Below are 27799 nucleotides of genomic sequence, written 5' to 3' on the forward strand. Positions count from 1 at the left end.
CCACCGTGCCAACCTAACAATAATTGTTCTCTAATACAGTATATATAGACAAAAGTATTGGGACACCCCTTCTAAGGAAATTATACAGTTTAAGGAAGGCCCTTTCCTGTTCCAGGAAATATCTAAAGGCATAAAGGAATTAATATGAAGAAAAGCTCAGTTTAAAGAATCATAACCGTGACCTCAGCCCGACCGAACATCTATGGAATGAGGCTTTCTTGACCCACAGGGCGGTTGTAGCCCAGTGGTGTGTTTTTTTGTTTGTTTATTAGGATTTTAATTTTTTCATGTTTTACACTTTTGGTTACATTCATGACAGGACAGGTAGTCACTCATCACACAAGGTTCATCGGTTACACCAGGTTACATCAAACACAGTCGTGGACAATTTAGTATCTCCAATTCACCTCGCCTGCATGTCTTTGGACAGTGGGAGGAAACCCACACAGACACGGGGAGAACATACAAACTCCACACAGAAAGGACCCGGACCGCCCCACCTGGTGATCGAACCAAGGGCCTTCTTGCTGTGAGGCAACAGTGCTACCCACTTAGCCACCGTGCCGCCCCCCACAGTCCAAAGACATGCAAGTGCCACCGCGTTTCTCCGTGCCGCCAATGGACTAGTAATCAAAAGGTCACTGATTCAAGCCTCAAGTTGTCACTGTTGGATCCTTGAGCAAGGCTTAACCCAGCCATACAAATGCTCTTTTAACTGAATGGGCACAAATTCCCATACACAGACATACTTCAAAGTGTTGTGAGAAACCTTAAAGATCACACAGGCATCAATCTGTTAAAACACCATTATGTTTTTGAAAGCTCTCGATCAGGTGTCCAAATACTCGACCATCTAGTGTGAATATGAACCGGGGCACTGTCACCTCACAGCAAGAATGTCCTGGGTTCGATTCCCAGGTGGAGCGGTCTGGGTCCATTCTGTGTGGAGTTTGCATGTTCTCCCCATGTCTGAGTGGGTTTCTTCCGGGAGCTTCGGTTTCAAGTGAGGTGAATAGAAGAAACGAAATTGTGCATGACTGTGTTCGATATTAAACTTGTAAACTGGTGAATCTTGTGTAACCAGTAACTACCTGTCCTGTCATGAATGGAACCAAAGTGTAAAACATGACGTTAAAATCATAATAAGTAAATTAATAAAAATGAACTGGAAACCACAGGTGTGTTTATGTAATTTACTTATTGATTTAATAATTATATTATTAATAATTTACGTATTTAAGGATCATATACACGTTTAAATGAAGTTATTTTTTTTATCAGTGTGCCGCCCTTTCACTCTCACTTTCACTTATACAGAATCTGAACGTTCGGCTCCTTTGTTAAGTTTCAGTTTGGCAAACTTATTCTGGGTAATAATTCAAAGGTGTCATGAGACTCCACCTTTCACCTAAAGTGTTTCCTGTAGCCCACGTTCTGTCCTTGAACTGTAGACACATGAACTTTATAGTGATTTTATAAACCTACACTTTCTCACACACACACACACACACAGTTTACCACTTGAAATGTTGAATTCAGAAAAAAGGCATCCCCAACCCCGCCCAAAATATTGTTTGGGGTGGGATGGCAGGTTTCCGGCAGCGATAGGGGAGTCGGTTGTTACAATAACAAATTTGTATGGCAGGGTTATATGACCTTTTATTTTTAAAGATGTTGGTACTGGTTTTACACCATGAGTAGCAACATCATGGGGAACGTAAGGCTCGAATCGCTAGTGGTGACTATACAACAAAGCACTTACGTTATTACATTTTTTGGTGGTCTAAATACCTCCCATTCATTTCAGATTATCATGTGTTGAGTCTCTGTGCCCATACAAATAGGGCTAGTTTAAGTGCTCCAGTTTTATGTGAATGGAACACTAGTCTCTTGCCACAGAAAGGAAAAGAAAATCCAAACTGTCACTTTATGCTGAAAGGAAATCTGTCTGATATCGGAGCATTGGATATGGAACATCGGAGACATTGTTAACAGTCAAGCGAGCTTTATATCACCACAGACTGCTGCACAACAGAGAAGCTCCTGATTGGCTAACATTCACTGATGATTATATTATGATAGAAAAAGCTGGAGCGGAGGATTGTTCCTCACAGGGCAGTAAAACTCGTCTGACTGTACACAGTGTCACCCATGTTCCGGAAGCTTCTAGATTATCTACATTATCTGTCTGTCTGCCTGCCTGCCTGCCTGCCTGCCTGCCTGCCTGCCTGCCTATCTATCTATCTATCTATCTATCTATCTATCTATCTATCTATCTATCTATCTATCTATCTATCTATCTATCTATCTATCTATCTCTCTCTCTCTCTCTCTCTCTCTCTGTCTGTCTGTCTGTCTGTCTGTCTGTCTGTCTGTCTGTCTGTCTATCTATCTATCTATCTATCTATCTATCTATCTATCTATCTATCTATCTATCTATTTATGTATACCTGTCTGTCTGTCTATCTGTCTGTCTGTCTGTCTATCTATCTATCTATCTATCTATCTATCTATCTATCTATCTATCTATCTATCTATCTATCTATGTATACCTGTCTGTCTGTCTATCTGTCGGTCGGTCGGTCGGTCGGTCTGTCTGTCTGTCTGTCTGTCTGTCTGTCTGTCTATCTATCTGTCTGTCTGTCTGTCTGTCTGTCTCTGAACTCTAAAATAATGTAAAAATAGCCAAACTTTTTTCTGGACAAAGACAGTGTGTTAATCCTTCATTACGCTGCTCTCTGTGAAAGTTTTATTGTTTTGTTCCTCTTGGTCAGACGTCCTGATTCACTGTCATGCTCTTGTCACTTAGAATCGTTTCAGCTGGTTTGGTCCATTGTCCCTGAGCCCTGATGCTCATGTGGAGTATGTGGTATTGTTGTGTCCCTGCATTGGGCTGAACGTGTCCATCCATGCATCTCAGAGACGGGCGGGTGGGGGGTTCGGGGACTACGTCATTACTGAACGTGTCAGCCACAAGACGAGGACCTTGTTCCCAAATAAATGTGCCTGATCCTTGGGAGGAACTGGACTAGTGATCAGAAGATTGCTGTTTTAAGCCCCACCATTACCGTCAAGTTGCAGTGTTGGGTCCCTAAGCGAGTGCTCAGTTGCTCTAATTGTTTTCAGTCACAATTGTGGATAAAACTCTCTGATAAATGCTGTAAATGTCATTTAAAGTACTTGCACACTCACCACCATGTACTACATCCTGGACAGAGCATCACTCATTCACCCATTCACCTGCTCACTCGCACTGGGGGCGGCCGGTCCACTTTCTGCATGTTGTCGAGATGTGGGAGGACGTCGGAGAACCCAGAGGAAACCCACATGGAAAGAAGCAGAAGGTGGAAGGGCTGCTTTGAATTGCCACTAGGTGTGAGTGATGGAGTGAATGGGTTTTGGTGTGAGGCACTGTAAAGCACCGCTGCCTGTAAAAGGTTTTGCAAAATCTCCCTGCGTCCATGTGTGTTTCTTTCTAACCCTCAGAAAACGTGTAGAACGGCTGTTCTAGATTGACCCTTGATGTGATTGAATATGTGATTATTGAGTTATATTATATATTATATATATAACTATATCATACAAGTGTGTCTATCTATCTAATTCCTCGGCTGCTCCCATTAGGGGTCGCCGGCGGAAGGAGATCCTCATTATTGATTTGGCACAGTTTTTACGCCGGATGCCCTTCCTGACACAACCCTCCCTATTTATCCGGGCTTGGGACCGGCACTACAATGCACTGGTTTATGCATCCTAGTGGCTCAGTACCTACAGGACAATTCAGTGTCTCCGATTAGCCTGGCTGCATGTTTTTGGACTGTGAGAGAAAACCGGAGCTCCTGGAGGAAACCCACACAGACACAGGGAGAACATGCAAACTCCACACAGAAAGGACCCGGACCGCCCCACCTGGGGATCGAACCCAGGACCTTCTTGCTGTGAGGCGACAGTGCTACTCACTTAGCCACCGTGACCCGCCAATATGACCACAGATCTCAAGAGGGTAAAGAATTCTCCTGCCACTGATGAGCTTCTGAGCAAGGCCCTTAATCCTCAATTGCTCAAATCGTGTTCAGTCTTAATTGTAAGTTGCTTTGGATAAAAGTGTCTGCTAAATGACGTAAATTAAACAGGATTGACTTCCATTGGCAACTGGTGACAGCAGCAGCTGAGCTACCTCACCACTAATGGGCAACTTTTGCTTAATAATTACTTTTAATTTTACTTTTAGTTATGTATACATTCTATATCTTATTTTAGCAGTTAATTCTTAGTGTTTGACTCCCAAGAAGATGATTTTTATTGTCACCACTATCATAATTAATAGCAGATTTTTGTTTAGACCTCCAGCTTCTTCCTTATTCTCTGTTAATTTACTAGAGAAAAGCTCGACAGCATTTCATTATACAGTAGACCAGTGGCGGCTGCTGGTCTTTCAAAGAGGGTAAGCTCATTGTCGGCTTACATCATAAAATTTGTCAATTTATTTACACATAAATTCTGCCCTCTGTTCCTTTTACAAGAAAATGGCCTGAAATGGGTTGCAGCAGTTTGTCTTTCGACTTCACTCGCAAAATCCGCGATGGGACTGAAGCTCCCAGTGATTAAGTGACTAATGAAGTGTATTGCTTTGGCAATACGAATGTCCCTGTTTGTCATGCCAATAAAGCTTCTTTTGAGTTTGAGAAGTGACGGTGTAGCGCTCAAACTAGCTGTCAATCAAAACGGGATTCAGCCTTTTCACTGATCCTCCAATCATCTTGCAGAAGCTCAGCGTCCAGACCCGCCCACAGCTCCATTCACCCCCAGAGACGCTCAGCGTCCGGGGGCGGGACAAAATCGATGCATTTATCCAATGACCGGCGAGTTTCGGAGCATAAAAAAAAAAAACTCAACGCAGTCCCATAGAAGTGAAGAGACGCTCGGCTTCTGGGGGCAAATGCATTGACGCTACGGGAATGTATGAGTTAAGTTAAGAAAATCGAGTCGATTTGTGATAATTAGCTGATTCTGAACAAACTCGTCTTCGAGATGAACGTGTTCTAACGCATTTGTAGTCAATGAAATGTTAACACAACTGTACATATTTGACCATTTAATTTTGGACATTTTAGGGGAAGCTGAGCTTCCCTTGCAGTCTTGCAGTCAGTAGACCCTTGAGTTACGAACGGTTTACCATACGAACATTTCAGGTTACGAACGGTGTTTTTTAACTTAACGTACGAACAAATTTCATATTACGAACCGAAATTCGTGAAACACGTTACGTCACGAAATGTAATGTGTGTTTATGTACAGTACAGTACTACTGTGTATTGTTGTTTATTATTGTTTATTACAGGAATGTCTATTCTATAATTTAAGATTTATAAAATATACTTGTATTTATAACAAAAAAGAGCATTTAAGACATTAGAGAGGTTAGGTAAGGGGGGGGGGTTGGGAGGTCTGGCACGGATTTATTCTATTTACATTATTTCTTATGGGAAAAATAGGTTTAACTAACGAACATTTTGACTTAAGAACAGCCCTTCAGAACCAATTACATTCGTAAGTCAAGGGTCTACTGTACTGAACAACTCTGTTCTAGCATAACGACAATAAAGTTGAATTGAATCATATTGAATTGAACTGTGGTAACAGTATTATGGGGAATTTGTGGATGGTGTACGACTACAGGACGTGAATAAATGCATTTTGTAATGAGATGATATTGATATGGTACATTTTTGTGTGATTTTTGGATTGGCTGCACTCGCAGCGTGAGATCGAGGTTTTCAAAATTACAGTTTCCGCTGTAGTAAAGTCTGTCACTACGTAAGACCTTCATCATTACATATGAGTCACTATCGGTGGCCTCCCGCACGCCCGAGATGCTCACACGCATGTACGGAAGTTCACTTTTGTTTTTTAATTGAAATCTTAGCCCCATCTTTCTCTGTCTGTCTTTCTCTGCCTCTTTCGACCTTTTGTTTATCTCTCTATATACAGATGCATGAATGTAGAAACATAACGAGTGCAGATGCTTCCAGGTGTGCTGTGTAATACAGTTAAGCAAGTAATTATCCTTCATTGTGTGAGAACAAGGCAAAAACAATGTAACTCTGAAAGAGCGCTCTACAGGCACAAGCGTATGGTTTAGTTGATTTGTTTATAAGGATTTTGTGGTCATGCACGAAACTTTCCTTCATTTTCTCTCGATCATTTCTCTCTCGTTTCTCACTCGGCATGTATTTAGGTCAGTTTGAGAATGCATCAGATGTGTGAGGTTCAAGCTGCACTCTTCGAGGTCGTGCACTGCAGGTGTCTGGTTTTGTTCCACGTTAAATTTAGACCTGCACCCCAGTGTCAAATGTCATACAGATGTGAATGACAGCTTTTAGCAAAGATTACAGACTGCTGGAAAAGATCGCTCACACACACACACACACACACACACACACACACACACCCACCCACACACACACACTGATTCATTCTGCTAATGTTGCTTCTCGGTGGGTAGCACTGTCGCCTCACAGCAAGAAGGTCCTGGGTTAGATTTCCAGATGGAGCGGTACGGGTCCCTACTGTGTGAAGTTTGCATGTTCTCCCCATGTAAGTGTGGGTTTCCCAGTACAAAGACATGCAGTCAGGGTTAACTGGAGCTTCTAAAATTGCCCTCCCTGAGTGTGTGTGTGTGTGTGTGTGTGTGTGTGTGTGTGTGAGTGTGTCTGCCCTGCGATGGACTGGCACCCCGTCCAGGGTGTTTCTGTGTGTGTTGCGCCCATTGAAAAGCTCCAAGCATACAGCCATATGCTGTCCATTGTCTGCTGGGGTATAAAGCACACCACCAGTGGACTCTAGAGCAGTGGAGATGACGCTTCACACTGCACCTACCGGAGGTCTAATAAACAAATCTCTGCCTCATAATGCCAGGAAAAAATTACACATTTAAATGTTCTGGACACGACTGTAAGCCTCTCGCTGTTCGACTGAAAGACAGTAAATCCCTGCAGTCGTGTTCCTAATGCTGTTAGTTTTGTAGTGAGGTTTTATTCGAGCACATGTGGATGTGAGGTACAGGAGTACCTGTACTGTATTTACTGACCCTTGATCTCATTTGTAACGTAAAGCCCGGGTTCTCTGTGTCCTCCGTGTCCTGCTGCAGGTGAAGGGTGGGAGAGGAGGATGTTGGGTCGGTGGAGGATGCTGATTGGCTCAGGGGGGATTAAGGTGATTTCCAGACGACCTGCACCAGATGTGAGACAATTAATTTTAGGGAGGTAATAAAACACACAGTGGGAATTTTTTACCACCTGAGTTTTCCTGTCTCAGGAGTGAAGAAACACAGAATTACAGAATTACGACTGGTAATCGAAAGGTTGCTGGTTCAAGCTTCACTAAACCAAGTTGGGCCCTTTAGCGAGGCCCTTAACCCTCAATTCCTTGCATTGTCTTTTGTCACAATTGTAAATGGCTTTGGATAAAAACATCTGCTAAATGCTATGAGTGAGCGAGTGATTAAATGAGTGAATAAGTGAGTGATTAAATGATTGAATGAATGAGTGAGTGCCTGATTAAATGAGTGAATGAATGAGTGATTAAATGAGTGAATGAATGAGTGAATGAATGAGTGAGTGAATAAATTAGTGAGTGAATGAATGACTGATTAAATGAGTGAATGAATGAATGAATGAATGAGTGAATGAGTGAATGAATGAATGAGTGAATGAATGAATGAGTGATTAAATGAGTGAATGAATGAATGAGTGAATGAATGAGTGATTAAATGAATGAGTGATTAAATGAGTGATTAAATGAGTGATTAAATGAGTGATTAAATGAGTGAATGAATGAATGAGTGAATGAATGAGTAATTAAATGAATGAGTGATTAAATGAGTGAGTGAGTGAATGAATGAGTGATTAAATGAGTGAGTGAATGAGTGAGTGAATGATTTAGTGAGTGAATGAATGAGTGATTAAATGAGTGAATGAATGAGTGATTAAATGAGTGAATGAATGAATGAGTGATTAAATGAGTGAATGAATGAATGAGTGAATGAGTGAATGAATGAGTGATTAAATGAATGAATGAGTGAGTGAGTGAGTGAGTGAGTGAATGAATGAATGAGTGAATGAATGAGTGATTAAATGAATGAATGAATGAGTGAGTGAGTGAATGAATGAGTGAGTGAATGAATGAGTGATTAAATGATTGAATGAGTGAGTGAATGAATGAGTGATTAAATGAATGAATTAGTGAGTGAGTGAATGAATGAGTGAGTGAATGAATGACTGAGTAAATGAATGAGTAAATGAGTGATTAAATGAGTGATTAAATGAGTGAATGAATGAATGAGTGAGTGAATGAATGAGTGATTAAATGATTGAATGAGTGAGTGAATGAATGAGTGATTAAATGAATGAATGAGTGAGTGAGTGAATGAATGAGTGAGTGAATGAATGAGTAAATGAGTGAGTAAATGAGTGATTAAATGAGTGAATGAGTGAGTGAGTGAATGAATGAATGAGTGAATGAATGAGTGATTAAATGAATGAATGAATGAGTGAGTGAATGAGTGAGTGAGTGAGTGAGTGAATGAATGAGTGAGTGAATGAATGAGTGATTAAATGATTGAATGAGTGAGTGAATGAGTGATTAAATGAATGAATGAGTGAGTGAGTGAATGAATGAGTGAGTGAATGAATGAATGAGTGAGTGAATGAGTGATTAAATGAATGAATGAGTGAGTGAGTGAATGAATGAGTGATTAAATGAATGAATGAGTGAGTGAATGAGTGAGTGAGTGAGTGAGTGAGTGAGTGAGTGAATGAATGAGTGAGTGAATGAATGAGTGATTAAATGATTGAATGAGTGAGTGAATGAGTGATTAAATGAATGAATGAGTGAGTGAGTGAATGAATGAGTGAGTGAATGAATGAATGAGTGAGTGAATGAGTGATTAAATGAATGAATGAGTGAGTGAGTGAATGAATGAGTGAGTGAATGAATGACTGAGTAAATGAATGAGTAAGTAAATGTTTGAATGAGTGATTAAATGAATGAATGAGTGAGTGAGTGAATGAATGAGTGAGTGAATGAATGAATGAGTGAGTGAATGAGTGATTAAATGAATGAATGAGTGAGTGAGTGAATGAATGAGTGATTAAATGAATGAATGAGTGAGTGAATGAGTGAGTGAGTGAGTGAGTGAGTGAATGAATGAGTGAGTGAATGAATGAGTGATTAAATGATTGAATGAGTGAGTGAATGAGTGATTAAATGAATGAATGAGTGAGTGAGTGAATGAATGAGTGAGTGAATGAATGAATGAGTGAGTGAATGAGTGATTAAATGAATGAATGAGTGAGTGAGTGAATGAATGAGTGAGTGAATGAATGACTGAGTAAATGAATGAGTAAGTAAATGTTTGAATGAGTGATTAAATAAATGAATGAGTGATTAAGTGACACTTTCCCGCATGAAGAGACTTTTGATTTGAAGTGTGCAGAGCCGGTGACGGGAGCAGTGCGCATGCGCGTGTCTGATGCGCAGTAAACATGGCGGCGGTTCTGTGGTGAGGCGCACACGTCAATATTAATTCATGAGCTGGAACTTTTAGCCGAATCATTGATCAGATAGAGAGAAATCAGAACCATGTCCCGCCACAGGAACGTTCGAGGCTATAATTACGATGAAGGTAGATGATGATGAGACTGTTCTGTGTTTTATGTGATTAGTTATTAGTAAATAAATAACAAATAGCTGCCTGAGTTTGGAAGCTAACAGTTAGCTCTGGAGCTAGCAGCTGGTGTGTTTATATATGTGTGTGGAGGCTGGTGGCTGCTTTGTGTAATTCATCCAGTTATTGGTGTAATAAGGCGATTTAAACACGTATTTTTATACATTTTTAGTGTTAAAATCACAGGATAAGTTACAGCCTGACCAGCCAGCATTGTTAACAAACTTAATGTTTACGTTTTATTTACAATCAGAGAAATCACAACACTAACAACAACATAGTACAAACATTCCTTAATATAAACACATATAATGACTTTAAAAGAAGTAAGTGCGATAATACACCTCTTAAAATACACTAATAAAGTTTTATACTGAATAAAAACACACAGTGGATGACAAAAGTCTGAAACCACCAGGTTATTTAGCATTTAATAAGTTTAATCACCAGTTTATTGGAGCTATAAGCTATAGTGCTTTTATTTCTCCTAATTTAACTGCCCCCATAAATGGTCAGTGGGGTTAAGGTCAGGTGGCAGTGGAGAGCAGTCCATGAGCCTGACAGACTCTCCTGAATATACTTCTGGTCTTCATGTGGCTTCAAGAGGTTTGAGATCCAAATAAAACACATTAGTGAAGGTCTTGGCACCTTAGGTAGTTTAAATGTAAGTTGTAATAAACAGAGATTTAAAAAGAGAAATAAATAAAGTATGGACTCTAATGGAGGAAAGTAATGGAGGGTGTGGTAGAGAGGTGAAGAATAGAGCGCAGGCAGGGTGGACTGGGCGGTGTAGACTGGCAGGAGTCATTTGTGATAAAAGCCTTTATGTCAGAATGAAAGAGAAAGTCTAGATTGTACAGCTCGGAGGAAGTGGCAATGACTAAAAGATAACAGAAGGAGGTGGAGGTGGCAGAGATCAAGATCGGTAAGATGCAGGTAGAATATTTTGGAGACAAAGTTAGTGGAGAGGTGAGATTGAGATGGTTTGAGCATGTGCAGAGGAGGGATGAGAGTTATATCAGGAGAAGGGTGCTGAGGATGGTGACCCCAGGCAGGAGGAGGTGCAGGAGGGGGCCAAAGAGGATCTTTATAGGTGCTAAAATAAATTAGATAATTGCTTTTGTTTCTGTCACTCTGATTGATGAGCTTATGGGAAAAACTGTCGTTCACACTCATGTTAACGTCATTTGTTCTGTTTTGCCCACAGATTTTGAGGAAGATGACATTTATGGACAGTCAGTGGACGATGATTATTGCATCTCTCCCGCTACAGGTCGGTGGTGTGATTCAGTACTCAGAAAAATCCCCTCTGACTAGAAGCACACATGCGGCGCTCATTTAAACCCAGACGGTCAAACACACTGATTCACCACTGGGAATTTTTCTGTAACCCAAATCATCCATATAATTTAATTCCACTGTTTAACACTCAGATAGTTCACTGGAACTGTGACCTTTGTTACCGTTCATGTTTTAATCATCATTAGTATTATTTGTGTGATAGATTTATGTACATATTAATAAAATAATAACAGGTAATGCAGAGTTTTAGTAGATTCTCTGTTGAACAGGAGATTACACATGAAATTACACTGAGACACTGGAAAACCATCAGCTGTCCATACATTTAGTGTTTTGACGCCCACAAAACCAGCACGACCCTAATTTGAACGCAATCATGAATTTGCAAATAAAATAATGCATATTGCTCATCATTTGGGAATTTGAGCTACATCAGACTAATAATTTGAGATTTGTAGCTACATCACACTCATATATTGAGATTTGTACCTATATTAGACTCGTAATTTGAGAATTTTAGCTCATAATTAAAGTAATTTGTTCATACTGTAGACGTGTATCTGTATAAAATGACAAATAAAGGTCTCCATCTGCCCTGGATTATTAATATGTTTGCTTGATTGTCAGAACTTCAATTTGTGTCACTTAATGGCTGTATGTGTGTGTAAATATTAAAATCTGACGTGCAAGTCTTTTTTTTTTTGCTCGATTTTACAGCCGCTCAGTTCATTTACTCGCGGCAGGACTCGCGGCAGGCGCGGCAGGTAGAGCCGCTGGAGGAAGAAGAACATGAGGAAGAGGAGGAGATTCCAGCCTCACCCTCCGCCACGCTCGTGCTCGACCCCCTGGAACAAGGTGCAAAAGCCACACTTTGAGCTATGAGTTGCCCACGAGAGGTTTCCAGGGCTGAACTGTGTCCTGTAAGGGACGAGTGTATTTGCAGTGATTTTTATTTAAACACCTGGGGTACGGTGGATCGGTGGGTAGCAGTGTCGCCTCACAGCAAGAAGGTCCTGGGTTTGATTCCCATTAAAGACGGGAACTGATGAATCTTGTGTAACCAGTAATTATCTGTCCTGTCATGAATGTAACCAAAGTAAAAACATGACGTTAAAATCCTAATAAATGATGAATAAATATTTAAACACTTATAGGAAACATTGCAGATGCTCCTGTAGAGATGACGAAAGCAAAATTGCATGTCTGCATGTCACACAAGTAAAGAAACAAATTGCCCCCAGAGACACACACACACACTTTGATTTTTAAAGTTTAAACTTACTTTTCATTGCCCTTAATAAGTTTTAAAGAACTTCTTCTTATGTCCAGGGTATATCTCAAACTTTGTCCTATTGTTTCTGTATTTTTATTAATTATTTTAAATTTTACTGTCCTTTGTCATTCTTTACTGCTACTTTTTATGGTTTTACTGCCTGATTTTTATATTGTACAGCACTTTGGTTGGCTCTTGTAGTCTTTAAATGTGCTTTAAAAATAAAGTTGACTTGACGTACTCAGCCATGATAATAGTCACAGCTGCTGCAAACAAACCTGTCTGCATGTGAAGGCTGCGGATTTAATTGCACTTTGTGTGTGTGTTTGTGTGTTTGTGTGTGTGTGTGTGTGTGTGTGTGTGTGTGTGTGTGTGTGTGTAGGCCGGCTGTACTCTTGTCTGGACCAGATGCGTGCGGTGCTGGGAGACACGGTCCTGGACTCGACCCTGAGCCAGGCTGCTCTGAAGTACGACTGCGATCCTCAGAGAGCTCTCGACTCCATTCTGTCAGCAGAAAGCAGCAGCAGCAACAGCAGAACACAGACGACTGCACCTCCAACCCAGCATCCACCACAGAAAGGTACACCCACACACACACACACACACACACACACACACACTGTTAGTGTTACATTACCTTGGGCCATTCTGAACTCCAGGGGTTTTCCGAATAAGGACACACTTGAGCTTATGAAGTTGTTCTGCCAACGTTTGTGCTTTATTGAGGTCGAAAACGACTATAAAATGCAACTAGTAAGAAATAAAGCCCAACAATTTACTATTATAATGAAATACGATTGTTCAGACACTAGTGAACTGCCTTGCTGCTTACTGCCTACCTGATCAGCTGCCTCAGTAGAGAGGATTCCAATAAGACATCGAACTGATAAGGCAGATTATTTAGACGCTCTACTTGTACTAAGCTAACACGGTTAGCCTCAGGACATTCAAACCGACGGGCTGAGGCGGCACAACCCGCTAGCACACCAGTAACTGCCCCAGACGAGCCCGAATTTACAAATAAGCGACACGTGTATAATTACACCTTTATACAGATTAAACATCAGCGAGAATGTATTTACGTTTGAAAAGAACTCGGTTGGTTGCTCCGCATTTCATTTGTCCGTCATATTTGTCATTTTTTGTGAGAGAAGTCGTGCCGCACTGAATGCTGGGATTGCCTTCAGCGCTGAGGAGGCGTCGGACGCTCCCTCGTCATTCGGTCAGATCATCACTCGGGATTAAGGCGCCTCAGTAGGAGCATTTTAAGGGATCTAGGAATTTAGACACGCCCTCTTCTCGGGAGTGTAGGATGACGCAAATGCGTCTATGTAGAGAGATCATGCCACAAAATAATGCAGATATGTGTTAAATATGGCATTATTTAATAATATGTCACGGCGCGGTGGCTCGGTGGGTCCTGGGTTCGATTCCCAGGTGGGGCGGTTCGGGTCCTTACTATTTAAACATGACGTTAAAATCCTAATAAATAAATAAATATGTACCTGTGTTGATGTTATTTGACAAGTTTTTAAAGTATTGCCTTTCTTCTCTGTTTGATCTTATCCGTCATGTGACCTGTGGTGCCTCACCAATCCTCTTCCTCATCCTCCCCCTCGACTCTCTTTGACCACAATTGGCCCTCGTAAGGTAAGGAGTTTTATCCCACTCCACACGAAACAGCACACACACACACACACACACACCGGCGACGACACTTCCGCTCAGCCTCGGCGATCTTTTAGCCACGTCTGAGCCGAACAAGCTCAACGGCTCCGGTCGGGGTTCCGATTCAGGTCAGGGAGGCTTGATGAAACCTAAAGGGGATGCATTAACAGGACAGAAATCTTTGGCTCAGTTGATGGCTGAGCATGAGTCCAAGCGTTCTGGTATTTACTCCCTTGAAACCAGCCTCGGGTTCGGTTCCCAAGCTCCTTCGCTGTCTAGTTTGGCTTGTAGCGCCTCCTCCAGTCTCCTGTCTTGCTCTTTGAGTAGTCTGACCTTACAGGAGCCCACAGTGGGTCCGTCTCTGCCAGTCGGTAGCCTCAGCGATGCCATGCAAGCTAGTAAACCACTCGAAATGCTGCTGCCTGGCAAGAATGCCAGCCTGTCATTGGCCGAGCTGCTCCACGAGCATCAAAACAGCAGCCCCGGACTGTACGGTTCGATCCCAGGCTTGCAAAACGTCCCCACGATTGAAGCTAACTCTAACAAAAGTAGTACGGCATTACATTCTGATCTCAAACCTCCTGCTTGTGGTACGTCATCATCGGACCTCATTTCTCTAAATTCGTCGTCCTCCTTGAATAAAAACGCAGGACGAGCGGCGCAGCGTGAACCTCCTCAAATCGTATTACAGAGGTCGCCAGATTTTCCTGCGGCCCGTCGGAAACGACAGGGCGATTCGTTCAACCGGGACAGAGTTTTCGCCCGGCCGTCCGTGTTCGCGCTGACGATGTGTACGCGAGCGAGAACCAGACGAACCCAGCGCGTCAGGTCCGGCTATAAAGCTTTCCTGTACAGCAGGCAGGTGGTGCGAGTGAAGGAAACGGTCCAGGGTCCACCGCTGCATCACATCACCCCGTTCTCCTTCGAAACCCCCTCTCCCGATGATATCATCAAAGCCAACCAGAAGAAGGCTTTTACCAGAGATTAAGAGTCTGAGTTTTATTTTACTTTATTTAGCTGAACTAAATCCACTAAACTCGATCAAGCTGCCATACACTGAATGAACGCTGGACTAATCCCTCATGGGAAAAACCTAAATCACTGTACAAATCATTTTTTTTAACCCTATTTACTGGTGTTTTTAAACAGTATTCATGAGTTTTAAGTGTGTTTTGTGTCCTTATTAACAAATTTTGTTATTATTTTTATAGAAGGAATATTTTTGTACCTGATTTTAAATAGCTTTAGGTTTTATATAATAAAAAATCCCTCTTTATTGGGCCTGTCACAATTCTATCGATTTAGCTAGTCGTCGTCATTGATATTTTGCCACTTAAGGTACTTTTCTAACATATGCCAGAGTAACCTGGGTTCCTATGACTTACACCTCGGAATTTTGGCTAAAAGGAGTCTGAGACCACCAGTAAAAATCCAACATCCAAGAATCCAATCCAAATCCAATAAGAACAATGACATTTTCATTAGTTCATTCTCTTAAACCTTTATTTTATTAATGGACAAAAATACAAAGAAATGACGTACCGCTCTGGCGGAGCAGCATGACCGAGGAGGGGCGTTGTCATCACACGTGTCCAGCGGTTGCTTCTTTTTACCTACCAGAGCCACAAAATATAAAATGGCCCAAAATATAAAGACGGTAAAATAAACAGACAGAAACGTAATACCTGTTTTGGCATTAAATGACACATACCGGGCAGCTGTAGCCTAGTGGTTAAGGTTTAAACCCCACCACAGCATAGGTTTTTGCTGTTGGGCCCTTGAGCAAGGCCGATAACCCTCGGTTGCTCAGAAAATATACTGTCACAGTATTGTAAGTTACTTTGGATAAAAGCGTCTGCAAAATGCCGAAAATGTAAATGTACATGTTAAACATAGGGTTAAAACTTAAATGAATAAATAAATAAATCCGACATACAAGCATTTAGGAGCATATTTTTTTTAACACAAATCTAAATTCATCATTTCTAATTAACTTTCCAATTAGTTTTCCTAATTTTTAAAACGCGCTGATACAGGTGCTGGTACAGCCAGTCGTGTGTTGTCAGTTTGTCTTCCGCTGCTGGGGGATCCCTAATTTTTTTGCAGTTGAGGTGGGTATATTGCTGCTCACACCTCTTCCGACCTGCGTGCAGCTCTTAGCTTAACCCTTTTTTACCCATGCACTCTGCACAGATGCCTCTCTATCTGCTAATTAGGGTCCTTACACAGCGTTTGAAGACCCCACCCATCCCTCCTTGCAGGCAATGCCAATTATGCCTGCTAGATGGCGCCCAGCTGACCGGTGGCTATGCCGAGTTCGAACCGAGGAGTTCAGAATGTCGGCGCTGGTGTGCTAGCGGAATATCTGCACCATCTGGGTGTTTTTTTAGTTAAAATAAATACATGTAACACGGTAATATGGTAAATGCGTTATATATATAGGCTAAAGAACATTTTCGTAATGGTGTAACCTCACCGTGGACGGGATTATTGCATTTATTAAATCATCTCTAGTGTCTCAGTTTTAGCTTAAACATCCAATTTTGCAATATTTTGATCATTTCATTTTGTGTACTCTCTAAGCACAGAGAAAAAAACCAAACACTAGGAGAAAGAGAGAAAATTCTCCAGCTGTTTGTGCAGTTTGGTGTCTGAAACATTTCTGGTTTACCACAGAGACAGAAAAAAAACAAAAGAACAGAAGGAGCGCGAGCATTTAGGTGCCAGGATGCCTGCACCTCTCTACAGCTACTTATTGTGTTTTTTTTTAAATATAAATCTTAATTAATCATGTGTAGATGAAGCCGTGTGATTGTATTAAAGACTTTTTAAAGCACTGATGTACAGTCGAGCTCGGGTTCGATTGATGTGGGCGTCGGCCTGAGGTTTGTGTGCCCGGTTCGTGGGATGCTGTGGGGATGGTCTGTGTGAGATGTGTGTGTGTGCGCGGTAGGTGTGTACACTTTGTGTGTTTCTCACCTGTTAGGACCGTGTGCTCGTGCAGGCCCCGCCGAGGTGTAAACACACCCAAAATATACACGTGTGTGTGCTCTGCTTGTCCTGTGGTGTATGACCGACCACACGTGTGGATGTTCTCCTCCCTGCACACACTCGCCGCACAAACACACACTCTCTGCCTGGTCTATTCTTCTCTGATTTCATGTTACTGCTATGCATTAAATCACATTTCTTAATGATATAAGACTGAAAAAACACACACACACACACACACACAAGCTATTTATTATTGACCAGTATGGCTCAGCAGCAGTGACCTATAGATTTCCCCCACGGTCCATTTGCATTTTCAGCGTTTAGCAGACGCTTTTATCCAAAGCGACTTACAGTACCGTGACAGTATACAGTCTTAGCAATTGATGATTAAGGGCCTTGCTCAAGGGCCCAACAGTGACAACCTGGCAGTGGTGGGGTTTGAACCAGTGACCTTAACTGCTAGGCTACAACTGCCCAGCTGGTCCAGACGTGGTCCTGTCTAAAAAAAAAAAAAAACCTGGTGATCTCTCTACATAGACGCATTTACGTCATCCTACACTCCCGAGAAGAGGGCGTGTCTAAATTCTAACCCTTGATTCCTTAAACTGCTCCTACTGAGGCGCCTTAATTCCGAGTGATCATCCGACCGAATGACGAGGGAGCGTCCGACGCCTCCTCAGCTCCGAATGCAATCCCAGCATTCAGTGCGGCACGACTTCTCTCACAAAAAATGACAAATGGTGGACGCATCGATGCGGAGCAACCAACCGAGTTCTTTTCAAACGTAAATACATTCTCGGTGATGTTTAATCTGTATAAAGGTGTAATTATACACGTGTCGCTTATTTGTAAATTCGGGCTCGTCAGGAACAGTTACTGGTGTACTAGCGGGTTGTGCCACTTCAGCCCATTGGTTCGAATGTCCTGAGGCTAACTGTGTTAGCTTTGTATAAGTAGAGCGTCTAAATAATCTGCCTTATGAGTCCGATGTCTTATTAGAATCCTCTCTACTGAGGCAGCTCATCAGGTAGGCAGTGGGCAGAAAGGCAGCTCAAAATTACGAATTAAAATGATAAATTAAAGACACTTTTTCAATTCATTCTGAATGTAGAACTGCTGTTTTAAATCAGCGCTTTAATACATGAACCTCACTTGTACTTTTCTTGCCGCCCCTGTGTGCGTTCGGCTGTACACGAGCATCTCCAGGACGTGTTTTTTTAACCCTTTGCGTGCCGAGGTGAACGTGGGTGAGAACAGGAAGGGCGGCCTTCGAGCTGTGTGATTTTTATAATTCTTTCCCCTCTGTCTCTCACTTTGCAGCTTTTTTTTCTGCTCTTTTTCTCCGTTCTGCTGCTCGACGGTATCGTCGTACCATCTGACCACTTCAGGTTTCTCCTTCATTCATCCTGTATTTTTTTTCTCTCTCTCTCTCTCTCTCTCGCCTACGCAGGAAAAAGTGACTGAGAGACTCGGCAGTCGAGGACCAGCTGTCAGTTTTTTGCACTTTGTGGCTTTTGCTGTAATGCAGACGTGTCGTGCTCTGAATCTGTACAGAGTTCTATAAATTGGTCATAAAGAGACTCAAAAGTGCAGAAGTTACTGACCTGCTATTTCACCCACAGATACACGCCAGGATTTACTTACAATTATTATTAACCTGTTATTTTCTCTCTATATAATTGTAAACAAGCTTTTATCAGTAATGTGACCTCTATATGTGTCTGTACAGATACCCACAGTACACATTTTATACATCTCATTCATTTTCACTGACCGCTGGATTTAGTTAATCAGGCTTCTCAAGTACAGTGAGGGTTTCTCCCTTTTAGAGCGTCCAATCGCCTGATTGCGTCACGTTTCCTCTCCACCAATGCCGATCCCTGCTCTGATTGAGGAGAACGAAGCTAACCCACGCCCCCTCCGACACGTGGGCAGCATGCCGTATGCATCTTATCACCTACACTTCATGAGTGCAGTGCAGATCAGCCCTGTGTACGGAGAGACACACCCTGACGGCACTCTTTTCCTCGTCTCTGTGCAGGCGCCATCAATCAGCCAGCAGAGGTCGTAATTGCATTAGTTATGAGAGAGAGACCCCATCCGGCTTAATATCGCCCATATCTGAACAACAGGCCAATTGTTGTTCATGTGCCGGCAGGCAGAGCCGAGATTCGATACGATGTATTCGAGATCCCAGCTCTGGTTCCAGCGTGTGTTTTTACTGCTGCGCCACCTGAGAAGCACGTTTAGTTCCTTTTAAAACACTATAATCGGCAACTTCAGAATCAGAATTTTGCATTTCTGACCTTATTCATTCATCGGTACATTTGTACGCTGTGCAGTTTGTCCAGTCGCCCCCTACGTTCTGCTAGAAATCTCTTAAATTTCCAGCAAATATTTCTTGAATGTTTTATAAAGTTATGGGAGCAATTCTGTCCATCCTAACTAAAAGTAGTTTACACCTTGGATCTCTACATCTCCTCGTACTTCATTCCTTTTCTTAGCTTTCCGGTTTCCTCGTACTGGGCTGATTAGCATGTCTGGAGGATTCTCTTATCCATACTCAAGCTTATAAATGCCAAACATTTTATAATTGATAAGTGAGACAGTAATCTCTCTACTGGTGCTGACCCCCGAACTGACACACGCCCCCTCCGACACGTGAGCAGTACCCGACTGCATCTTTTTCACCTGCCCGGGGCGAGATATATGATTCATATGCGGATCAGCTTTGTGCACGGAGAGCCACACCCGGATCAGCATCGTCCCTCCCTTGACTCTGTGACGCCCAACCAGCCAGCAGAGGTCGTAATTGCATCAGTTATGAGGTCACTTTCCGGTTACTAGTCCTAAACACTAGAAGACTAGACACTAAACACTGGCTGACGTCTCATGATTGATAAGGGAGACAGAAATGCCAGCCGTTCACCCGCAGGACTGATTAGCCAATAAGCTTTATGCTGTACGATGGCTGATAGCATCTTTGGAGCTTGAAGTTACCACTCATGGTTAATGGGGTGGATTGTCGTATCCTGAACAGACATGGTACGAGGTACGTTTTTCAAATCCCATGGTAGCACTGTCGCCTCACAGCAAGAAGGTCCTGGGTTGGATTCCCAGTTGGAGAGGTCCGGGTCGTTTCTGTGTTGTTTGCATGTTCTCCCTGTGTCTGTGTGGGTTTCCTCACACAGTACAAAGACGTGCAAGTGAGGTGAACTGGAGATACAAAACTGTCCATGACTGTTAAACTTGAAATGATGAATCTACGTGTCCTGTCATAAATGGAACTAAAGTGTGTAAAACATGACGTTAAATCCTGATAAATAAATAAATAAAAATGCCAGTGAGATGCCAGTGAGATGTCGGTGGGTCGGTGTGGTGTGGTGTTGGCGTGGTTAGCCGTGCTGTGGGAACAGGCCTCGCCGAGCTGTGTGAGAGGAGATGTGAATGGTGAACGCTGGGGTTTCCCCGTCACTCTCAATCAACGCTACAGTCACTCATGAAAGTCGAACCGACTCAACCTGTGATGTAAAATGTGAGCTGAATAGCTGATTGTGCTGATTGTTTTTGTTTAAAAAAGGAGAACCATTTTCCATCTTTGACTCTTTGTGCTGATCTGCCTCTGCAAAATGCAACAGCTCCCCCCACTGGAGTGTACACAACACACATCCCTGATGGGTTTAAACTCATAACTTTTGCCATCATTTCATACCTGCAGCCTTTTCACTGGCATTTATTTTCTCTTTCGGTTGTTTTTACTCCTCATGCCATTCTCACGCAGCTTGGGACCGGCACTGAAAGCACACAGACAAGCGCACCTCCCAACGTCTAGGCTGTTTTGTCCACCGACCCCCTCAGACAGCCAATCACGTCCATGCAGACGCTGAGATTCGAACCCTGGATTCCCTGATCTCCTTTTCTTTGACCAAAACACACACGCACGCACGGGTTCAAGTACATGAATACATCCCTACCAGTACAAAACTGACATTAAATATGACTTATTACTGCCAGGTTGCCACTGTTGGACCCTTGAGCAAGACCCTTAACCCTCAATTGCTTAGACTGTATACTGTAACAGTACTGTAAGTCTCTTTGGATGAAAGCGTCTGCTAAATACCGGAAATGTAAACATACTAATACAGTCGAATCCGGTTAATTGGACCACCGGTTAATCGGACCAGCCGCTTATTCGGACCGAATCCTAAAGTACCGAAACAAATCCTATTATGTACGTGTAATGTTATTCGCTTATTTGGACCAAAATTCCGTTTAATCGGACCAAAGAACGTGAGAGCGAATAAGAAAAAGAAGCCACAAGTCGCCACTTAGAGCGGATGCAAAGCGGGTCAGCGAGATATGGGAGGATTCCTGGGCTCCCCGGGAGAATTTATGCTTTTATCAAAGGTCAGGAAATCCGAAAAGTTGTGTTGACAAGAGCAAAACCAGCGGGAGGTGAACACGCCCACCACTTTCTTTCCCACAACGAAGCACCCAGTAGCCAGCAGCGTGGTTATTGGATCCATCTGCATCTCCGCTTTTCGGCGAAATGAAGTCAAGCGTAAACAAGAGTGTCAACACGTGCAAGGAATTCCCTCCCGTCAATCACGATTAAAGTCTACACGAGAAAGCTAGCATTCCACTATCAGTCCTTGTAACATAGGGCATGTTCGTGTAATCGGACCAGCCGGTTATTAGGACCAAAGCGATCGCGTCCCGATGTGGTCCGATTAACCGGATTCGACTGTACACACGTACTCACTTCTTAATGCACATTTAAATAAATAAAGGGCGGTACGGTGGCTAAGTGGGTAGCACTGTCGCCTCGCAGCAAGAAGGTCCTGGGTTCGATCCCCAGGTGGGGCGGTCCGGGTGCTTTCTGTGTGGAGTTTGCAACCGGGTGCTCCGGTTTCCTCTCACAGTCCAAAGACTGTGTTCGATATAACCTTGTGAACTGATTAATCTTGTGTAATGTGTAACTACCGTTCCTGTCATGAAGGGAACACAATCTGGTTGCTGTTGTTTTTTTTATCTCCTACTATCCCTATGTGTTCATTATTTCTTATTTCTTAAAAACCTGTCTTCCTGTCCTGTCTCCCCATCGTGTCATATTGAATGTTCTGGACGGGTTGATGGCTAATTTCGCTGTAATTGTACCTGTTGCAATTTATAGTGACAATAAAGTTCTACTACTACTACTACTACTAACCAAAGAAACATGTAAAACATGACGGTAAAATCCTAATAAACAAACAAACAAACAAACAAATAAATAAAACCAAACCAGTGCAGCTTGATCTTAAATTTTAATCTCTAATATAATATATAGATAAAAATAGTCTTTATTTCTATCTTTTATCTACAATGACTTTATTGTCATCGTAGTTATACAGTGTAACGTTGTTTGGTAGCTCTCAGTGAGACCAGCAGCAATAATAAAATAATAAAATATATAACTAGGTACGACAGATAAAATTATAACAAATATACAGTATTTCCATGGTGATATGAATATATACACTGGGTTTGAATAGTGCAAAACAGAACAGTGTAACTGGTATCACAGTAGGGGGATAATAAAATATATTTATTTTCCCCCGTTGTTAGTGGGTAGCTCTGTCACCTAACAGCAAGAAGGTCCTGGGTTCGATCCCCAGGTGGAGCGTCCCGGGTTCTTTCTGTGTGGCATGTGCATGTTCTCCATGTTCTCCCTCCTTACATTTATCAGAGGTTTTCAGGATTGGGACTGTTTTTCGGTAAGAGAGTGACCCTCCTACTTTAAGGAAGGATTGATTTTTATTTGTGTGTAGCGCTGTTGCCTCACAGCGAGAAGGTTCTGGGTTCGATTCTTTAGTGAAGCGTCCCAGGTCCTTTCTGTGTGGAGTGTGCATGTTCTCCCTGTGTCTGTGTTCGTGTGGGTTTCCTCCGGGAGCTCCGGTTTCCTCCCACAGTACAAAGACGTGAACAGACGAATCTTGTGTGAGCAGTAACTTCCTGTCCTGTCATCAATGTATCCGAAGTGAGTAAAACATGACGTTAAAATCCTGATAAAGGAATAAATATATTGTGCAAATCCAGTATTTTTGCACATCCTGGCTGAATCTGATCACTAATTACACCAGATCACATCATTCAAACTAAAGCAAATATATCTTTTATTGTTTGTTTTGTTTTTAAAGTCTTGCCCTCCTGCCCTCCCCCACCGAGGCTGTAACACGAGCCTCCAGGATCAGGACGGTTCAGCCCTCGGTGCTGTTTGGCCAGACTCAGATCCGTTTTCCTAGGCGGAGCACATTTACATATCCTGGTGGGTGCGAGTGTGGGCGTCCTCCAGAGAGACGAGGGACCATTCTTCTCTTTTGTTATTACTGTCTCTGGGTCTGTGTTCCTATGAAAATGAAGCCTGAAAACTGGCTGTGCTCCACACTAATGCTGAAGGTGTTCAGGTGTTCAGGTGCTGTAATTCACTCTGACGTTTATGACCTGTCGTTTTCACCAGAGCTTTGTGGTAGTGTCGAGACACAGAGCAACAGAGTCGTGCTTTTTTATTGACCGTAGTTCCTGTAGTAAAAGTTATTAAGTTTAAGTGTCGGGTTAGCAGGACTGTTTAATTCTGTCTGTTTACACACGTGGCTGTGTGGCTTAAATCATGTGCATTAAAAAGAAAACACACAAGGAAAAGAATAAGAAGAATGTCTTTATTTATCGTATATTTATTTATTAGGAAACCCACACAGACACGGGAGAACATGCAAACTCCACACAGAAAGGACCTGAACCCAGGACCTTCCTGCTGTGAGGCGACAGTGCTACCCACCAAGCTACCGTGCCGTCACTTATTTATCGTATATACCTATACACGTGTACAGTGGAATGAAATCCTTTTTCCACATATTCCAGCTTGTTTGGAAGCTGGGGTCAGAGTGCGGGGTCAGAGTGCAGGGTCCGCCATCGTACGGCGCCCCTGGAGCAGACTGGATTAAGGGCCTTTCTCAAGGGTCCAGCAGTGTCTGCATGGCAGAGCCTGGATTTAAACTCCCACCTTTCAATTGATGGCCCAAAGCTCTGCTCACTAGGCTTCCAGTGTCCCAAGAAATTACACACCAAAGGATTCCTGTAACGGAAAAGTAGCATTCTGAATTGGACACAATCCCGCTATCTGTGTGTGATCTGATTTGAAAGAAATGTGGCTATAGCCAATTCCCAGTGTAGAATAGGACATATTATTTGTTTGGAACATTTTTTCAATTGAATGCGCTATTTTGGTGACGGTCGCGGTGGGTCGGATTTTCCGGGAACACTGGGTGCGCTGGGACTGGGCACCAATCCGTCGCTGGGTTTCAGACGTTCCACCCAGTTGTACACAGCCTATTGTGCGGATCTCAGCGGTGCTGCTTCACCCAAGCACCTATTAACTGGGCAGCACGGTGGCTCGGTGGGTAGCACTGTCGCCTTACAGCAAGAAGGTCCTGAGTTCGATCCCCAGCTGGGGCGGTCCGGGTCCTTTCTGTGTGGAGTTTGCATGTTCTTCCCGTGTCTGCGTGGGTTTCCTCCGGAGACTCCGGTTTCCTCCCACAGTCCAAAGACGTGCAAGTGAGGTGAACTGGAGACACTAAATTGTCCACGACTGTGTTCGATATGACCTTGTGATGAATCTTGTGTGATGAGTAACTACCGTTCCTGTCATGAATGTAACCAAAAAGTAAAACATGACGTTAAAATCCTAATAAACAAACAAACCTATTAACTATTATTTTAATAGAAGAATAGTATATAATTTAATGTAATACAATCTTAAGAGCTCAAACAATTTTCCAAACACTGTTGTCTTGTACTGTTGATTTTATTTGTAGTATATATATTAAATCACGTGAACACGATCACTCTTACACATGTGATGCACTGATGCTGGTGCAGTAGTGGAAACAAAAGGCAAAACATTGTTTCCCAGTTAACATGTTCTCCCGTGTCTCTGTGGGTTTCTTCTGGGAGCTCCGGTTTCCTCCCACAGTCCAAAGACGTGCAAGTGAGGTGAACTGGAGATACAAAATTGTCCCTGACTGTGTTTGATATTAAACTTGAACTGATGAATCTTGTGTAATGAGTAACTACCGTTCCTGTCATGAATAACCAAAGTGTAAAACATGACGTTAAAATCCTAATAAACAAATAAATAATCCTACAGAGCTTTCGAAGCGGAGTGAATTAGCATCAACACACACACACACTTACACAAGGTGAGGCGTTCTTAAGCAAAACAAACACTCGTGGTACTTTTTTAAGGAAAGAGGATAAACAAGATTAGGTGTAGTTAACAGCTGGGCGTATAGATGAGGGTGAAACGACTTGCTGTCCTCTTTCTCCTCGCCGTGTGTCATGTTCAGTTGTCTGTCTGTCTGTCTCTGTGTGTGTGTGTGTGTGTGTGTGTGTGTGTGTGTGTAGGCTGGATGTTCAGGAGGTGCTTGTGCATGTGTGCAGGTGAAGGATTATCTTTGCACCCCACACCACTTCCTGGCTCTGTGGCCGGGCCTGCACAGTCAGGTGTTTGTGAGTGAGTGTTTGTGAGATAAAGGTTGATTTGCTGTGTGTGTGTGTGGGGTGTGGGTGTATTTGCGTGTGGGTGTGGGCAGACGCCCCTAGCTATTCTTCACTCTTTTGTCCTGCATGTTTTTCTTTACAGTCTGATTAAAGGAGCGGTTCAGCTAAAATCAAATGTACACAAATGACCTCCAGACTCAGACGGGACGATTCTGACCTCACAAATGTTCTCCTCGTTTAATCGGGTTTGGATCCTCAGCGTTTTCCATGAATTGATGCTCACGTCCTGATAGCCTAGCTTTAACCCTTTATTGGTCTGTTTTGAGTCTAAATACTTGGGTACAATTAGCTTTATTTAAATAATCTTGTTTGGGTCATATACACCGATTAGGCATAACATTATGACCACCTTTTTAATATTGTGTTGGTCCCCCTTTTGCACTGTGTATCCTGACACCTTTCTATCAGAACCAGCAATCTGAGCTACAGTAGCTCGTCTGTTCGCTCCCCACGTGCATTAATGAGCCTTGGCCGCCCATGACCCTGTCGCTGGTTTACCACTGTTCTTTCCTTGGTCGCTCGAATCCTCACGCTCGCCCATTTTTCCTGCTTCTAACATCAACTTTGAGGATAAAATTTTCACCTGCTGCCTAATATATATCCCCCCCCCCACTAACAGGTGCCGTGATGAAGAGATAATCAGTGTTATTCACTTCACCTGTCAGTGCTCATAATGTTATGCCTGGTCGGTGTATACTGCTTGGTTGATCTGGATTTTCCTCCCTGTTTCACTTTTAAACTTGTGTTACAGCTCGAGGTTCTGAGAAATCGTAAGAATCAGCTTTTTATAGTGTTTTTATATTATATTTGTGTTATTTTCAGTGCATACGTGTCAAAAACAACTTCATTATTTTACATGAGCCTAAAATATATGCAGCTCCACGAGACCATGGACGCATTAACAGGTTTCCCAAACATCCTTATGAGAAAAAATACCTTGAAACTCGACGCCAGTTCCAGAACCTACTGACCTGACGTCGAGTTTCAAGGTACCGCTGTATTTTCTTGGTGAGAAAAATAAAGGGTTAAATTAGCACATTATTCTATGTAGCTCCAGTTTCTCTGTACACTTCTAGTCCTGCCTTCATACTTTCAGAGACCAGGTGTTAACTTTCACCTCTTTCATTTTAATAAGCAAATAAGAGTTGTTTTTCGGTCTGGTGCCACATGCAGGTAAAGGTGGGTGATGGGTGTTCCAGCTCTACACCGTATAACCCCACAGGATTCCACTTCATGCTCGAGATCACATTTACATTTTTTATTTTGGAATATGGGTGGCACTGCCCACGATCAAGCTAGCTTTATATTGCATTAACAAACAACTCTGACCTGGTAAACTGCCCCTTAAACCCAGGTAAAGTGAACGAGTGCAACAAGCAAGTGTGTGTGTGTGTGTGTGGTTGTGGTGGTGTTAATGGTGAATGGTGTGTGGGGGGTTAACCAGGTAAGTGTCCACATTTGGCCGTCGTTCTCCTAATGAGATTTACATCAAGGGAACGTCGTGCAATCACACACAGCCACGCCAATATCAAAAGGACTCAAACTCAAGTAAACAAACCAAGTCAAGCAATGAGAATCTGTTAGAAATAGACTTATCATTTGACTCGGTTCTCTTGGAGAACTTTTTGATTCACTGTTGTACATCTGTATGTATTTATTTATTCCATTATTCACCTTCGATGCATTCGAGGAGGGCATATTCGCCTGCTCCACACCCCTTCTGACACGTGCGCAGCCCCTCGAGCCCTTCTTTTCCGCTCGTGCTTTGGTGGATTCGCACAACTTCTGCACAGGCATCTCGGTTTTCTAACCAGGGTCCTTGCACAGCGTCTGAAGACCCCATCCACTTAGTCCGGCTTTTTTGAACCCAGCAGACTCGGGCCAATTTGTGTCTGCTGCAGGCACTGCCAATTGTGTCCGCTAGATGGCGCCCAGACGACTGGTAGCGGAATCGCCCGCTGTGCCACCAGGGTGTCCTCTCTCATTTTTTTCTCCCGATTTAGTATAGTGAATTAGTCTTCCGCTGCTGTGGATCCCTGATTGCGTTCGAGGAGGGTATGTTGCTGCTCAAGCCTTCTCTGACCCGTGTGCAGTGCTTCCAGACCCCTTCTTTCTGCCTGTGCTTCTGCACAGGCGCCTCTGTCTGCTAACCAGGGTCGTTGCACAGCGTTTAAAGACCCCACCCATCTAGTCCGGCCTTTGTGGGCCCAGCAGACTCTGTGGCAATTTGTGTCAGC

At 42.9% G+C, this 27799-nt stretch overlaps 1 protein-coding gene across 2 annotated transcripts in view; it reads left to right on the plus strand.

Moving 5' to 3' along the window:
• Positions 1-9589: 9589 nt before the first annotated feature.
• The window catches only part of hbs1l (HBS1-like translational GTPase), a 37533-nt gene continuing 19323 nt past the window's right edge, over positions 9590-27799 (plus strand). The window contains exons 1-5 of one of the 2 annotated variants that reach the window (XM_063014949.1): positions 9590-9685; positions 10935-11000; positions 11747-11884; positions 12685-12882; positions 13958-14098. In XM_063014949.1, coding sequence (XP_062871019.1) covers positions 9643-9685; positions 10935-11000; positions 11747-11884; positions 12685-12882; positions 13958-14098 — 586 coding nt within the window. In that variant the 5' untranslated portion in view covers positions 9590-9642. The remainder of the gene's footprint in view (positions 9686-10934; positions 11001-11746; positions 11885-12684; positions 12883-13957; positions 14099-27799) is intronic. The other variant, XM_063014950.1, reaches the window with a different exon arrangement.

This window comes from Trichomycterus rosablanca, chromosome 19, assembly GCF_030014385.1.
Source record: "Trichomycterus rosablanca isolate fTriRos1 chromosome 19, fTriRos1.hap1, whole genome shotgun sequence".
Classification (NCBI taxonomy): domain Eukaryota; kingdom Metazoa; phylum Chordata; class Actinopteri; order Siluriformes; family Trichomycteridae; genus Trichomycterus; species Trichomycterus rosablanca.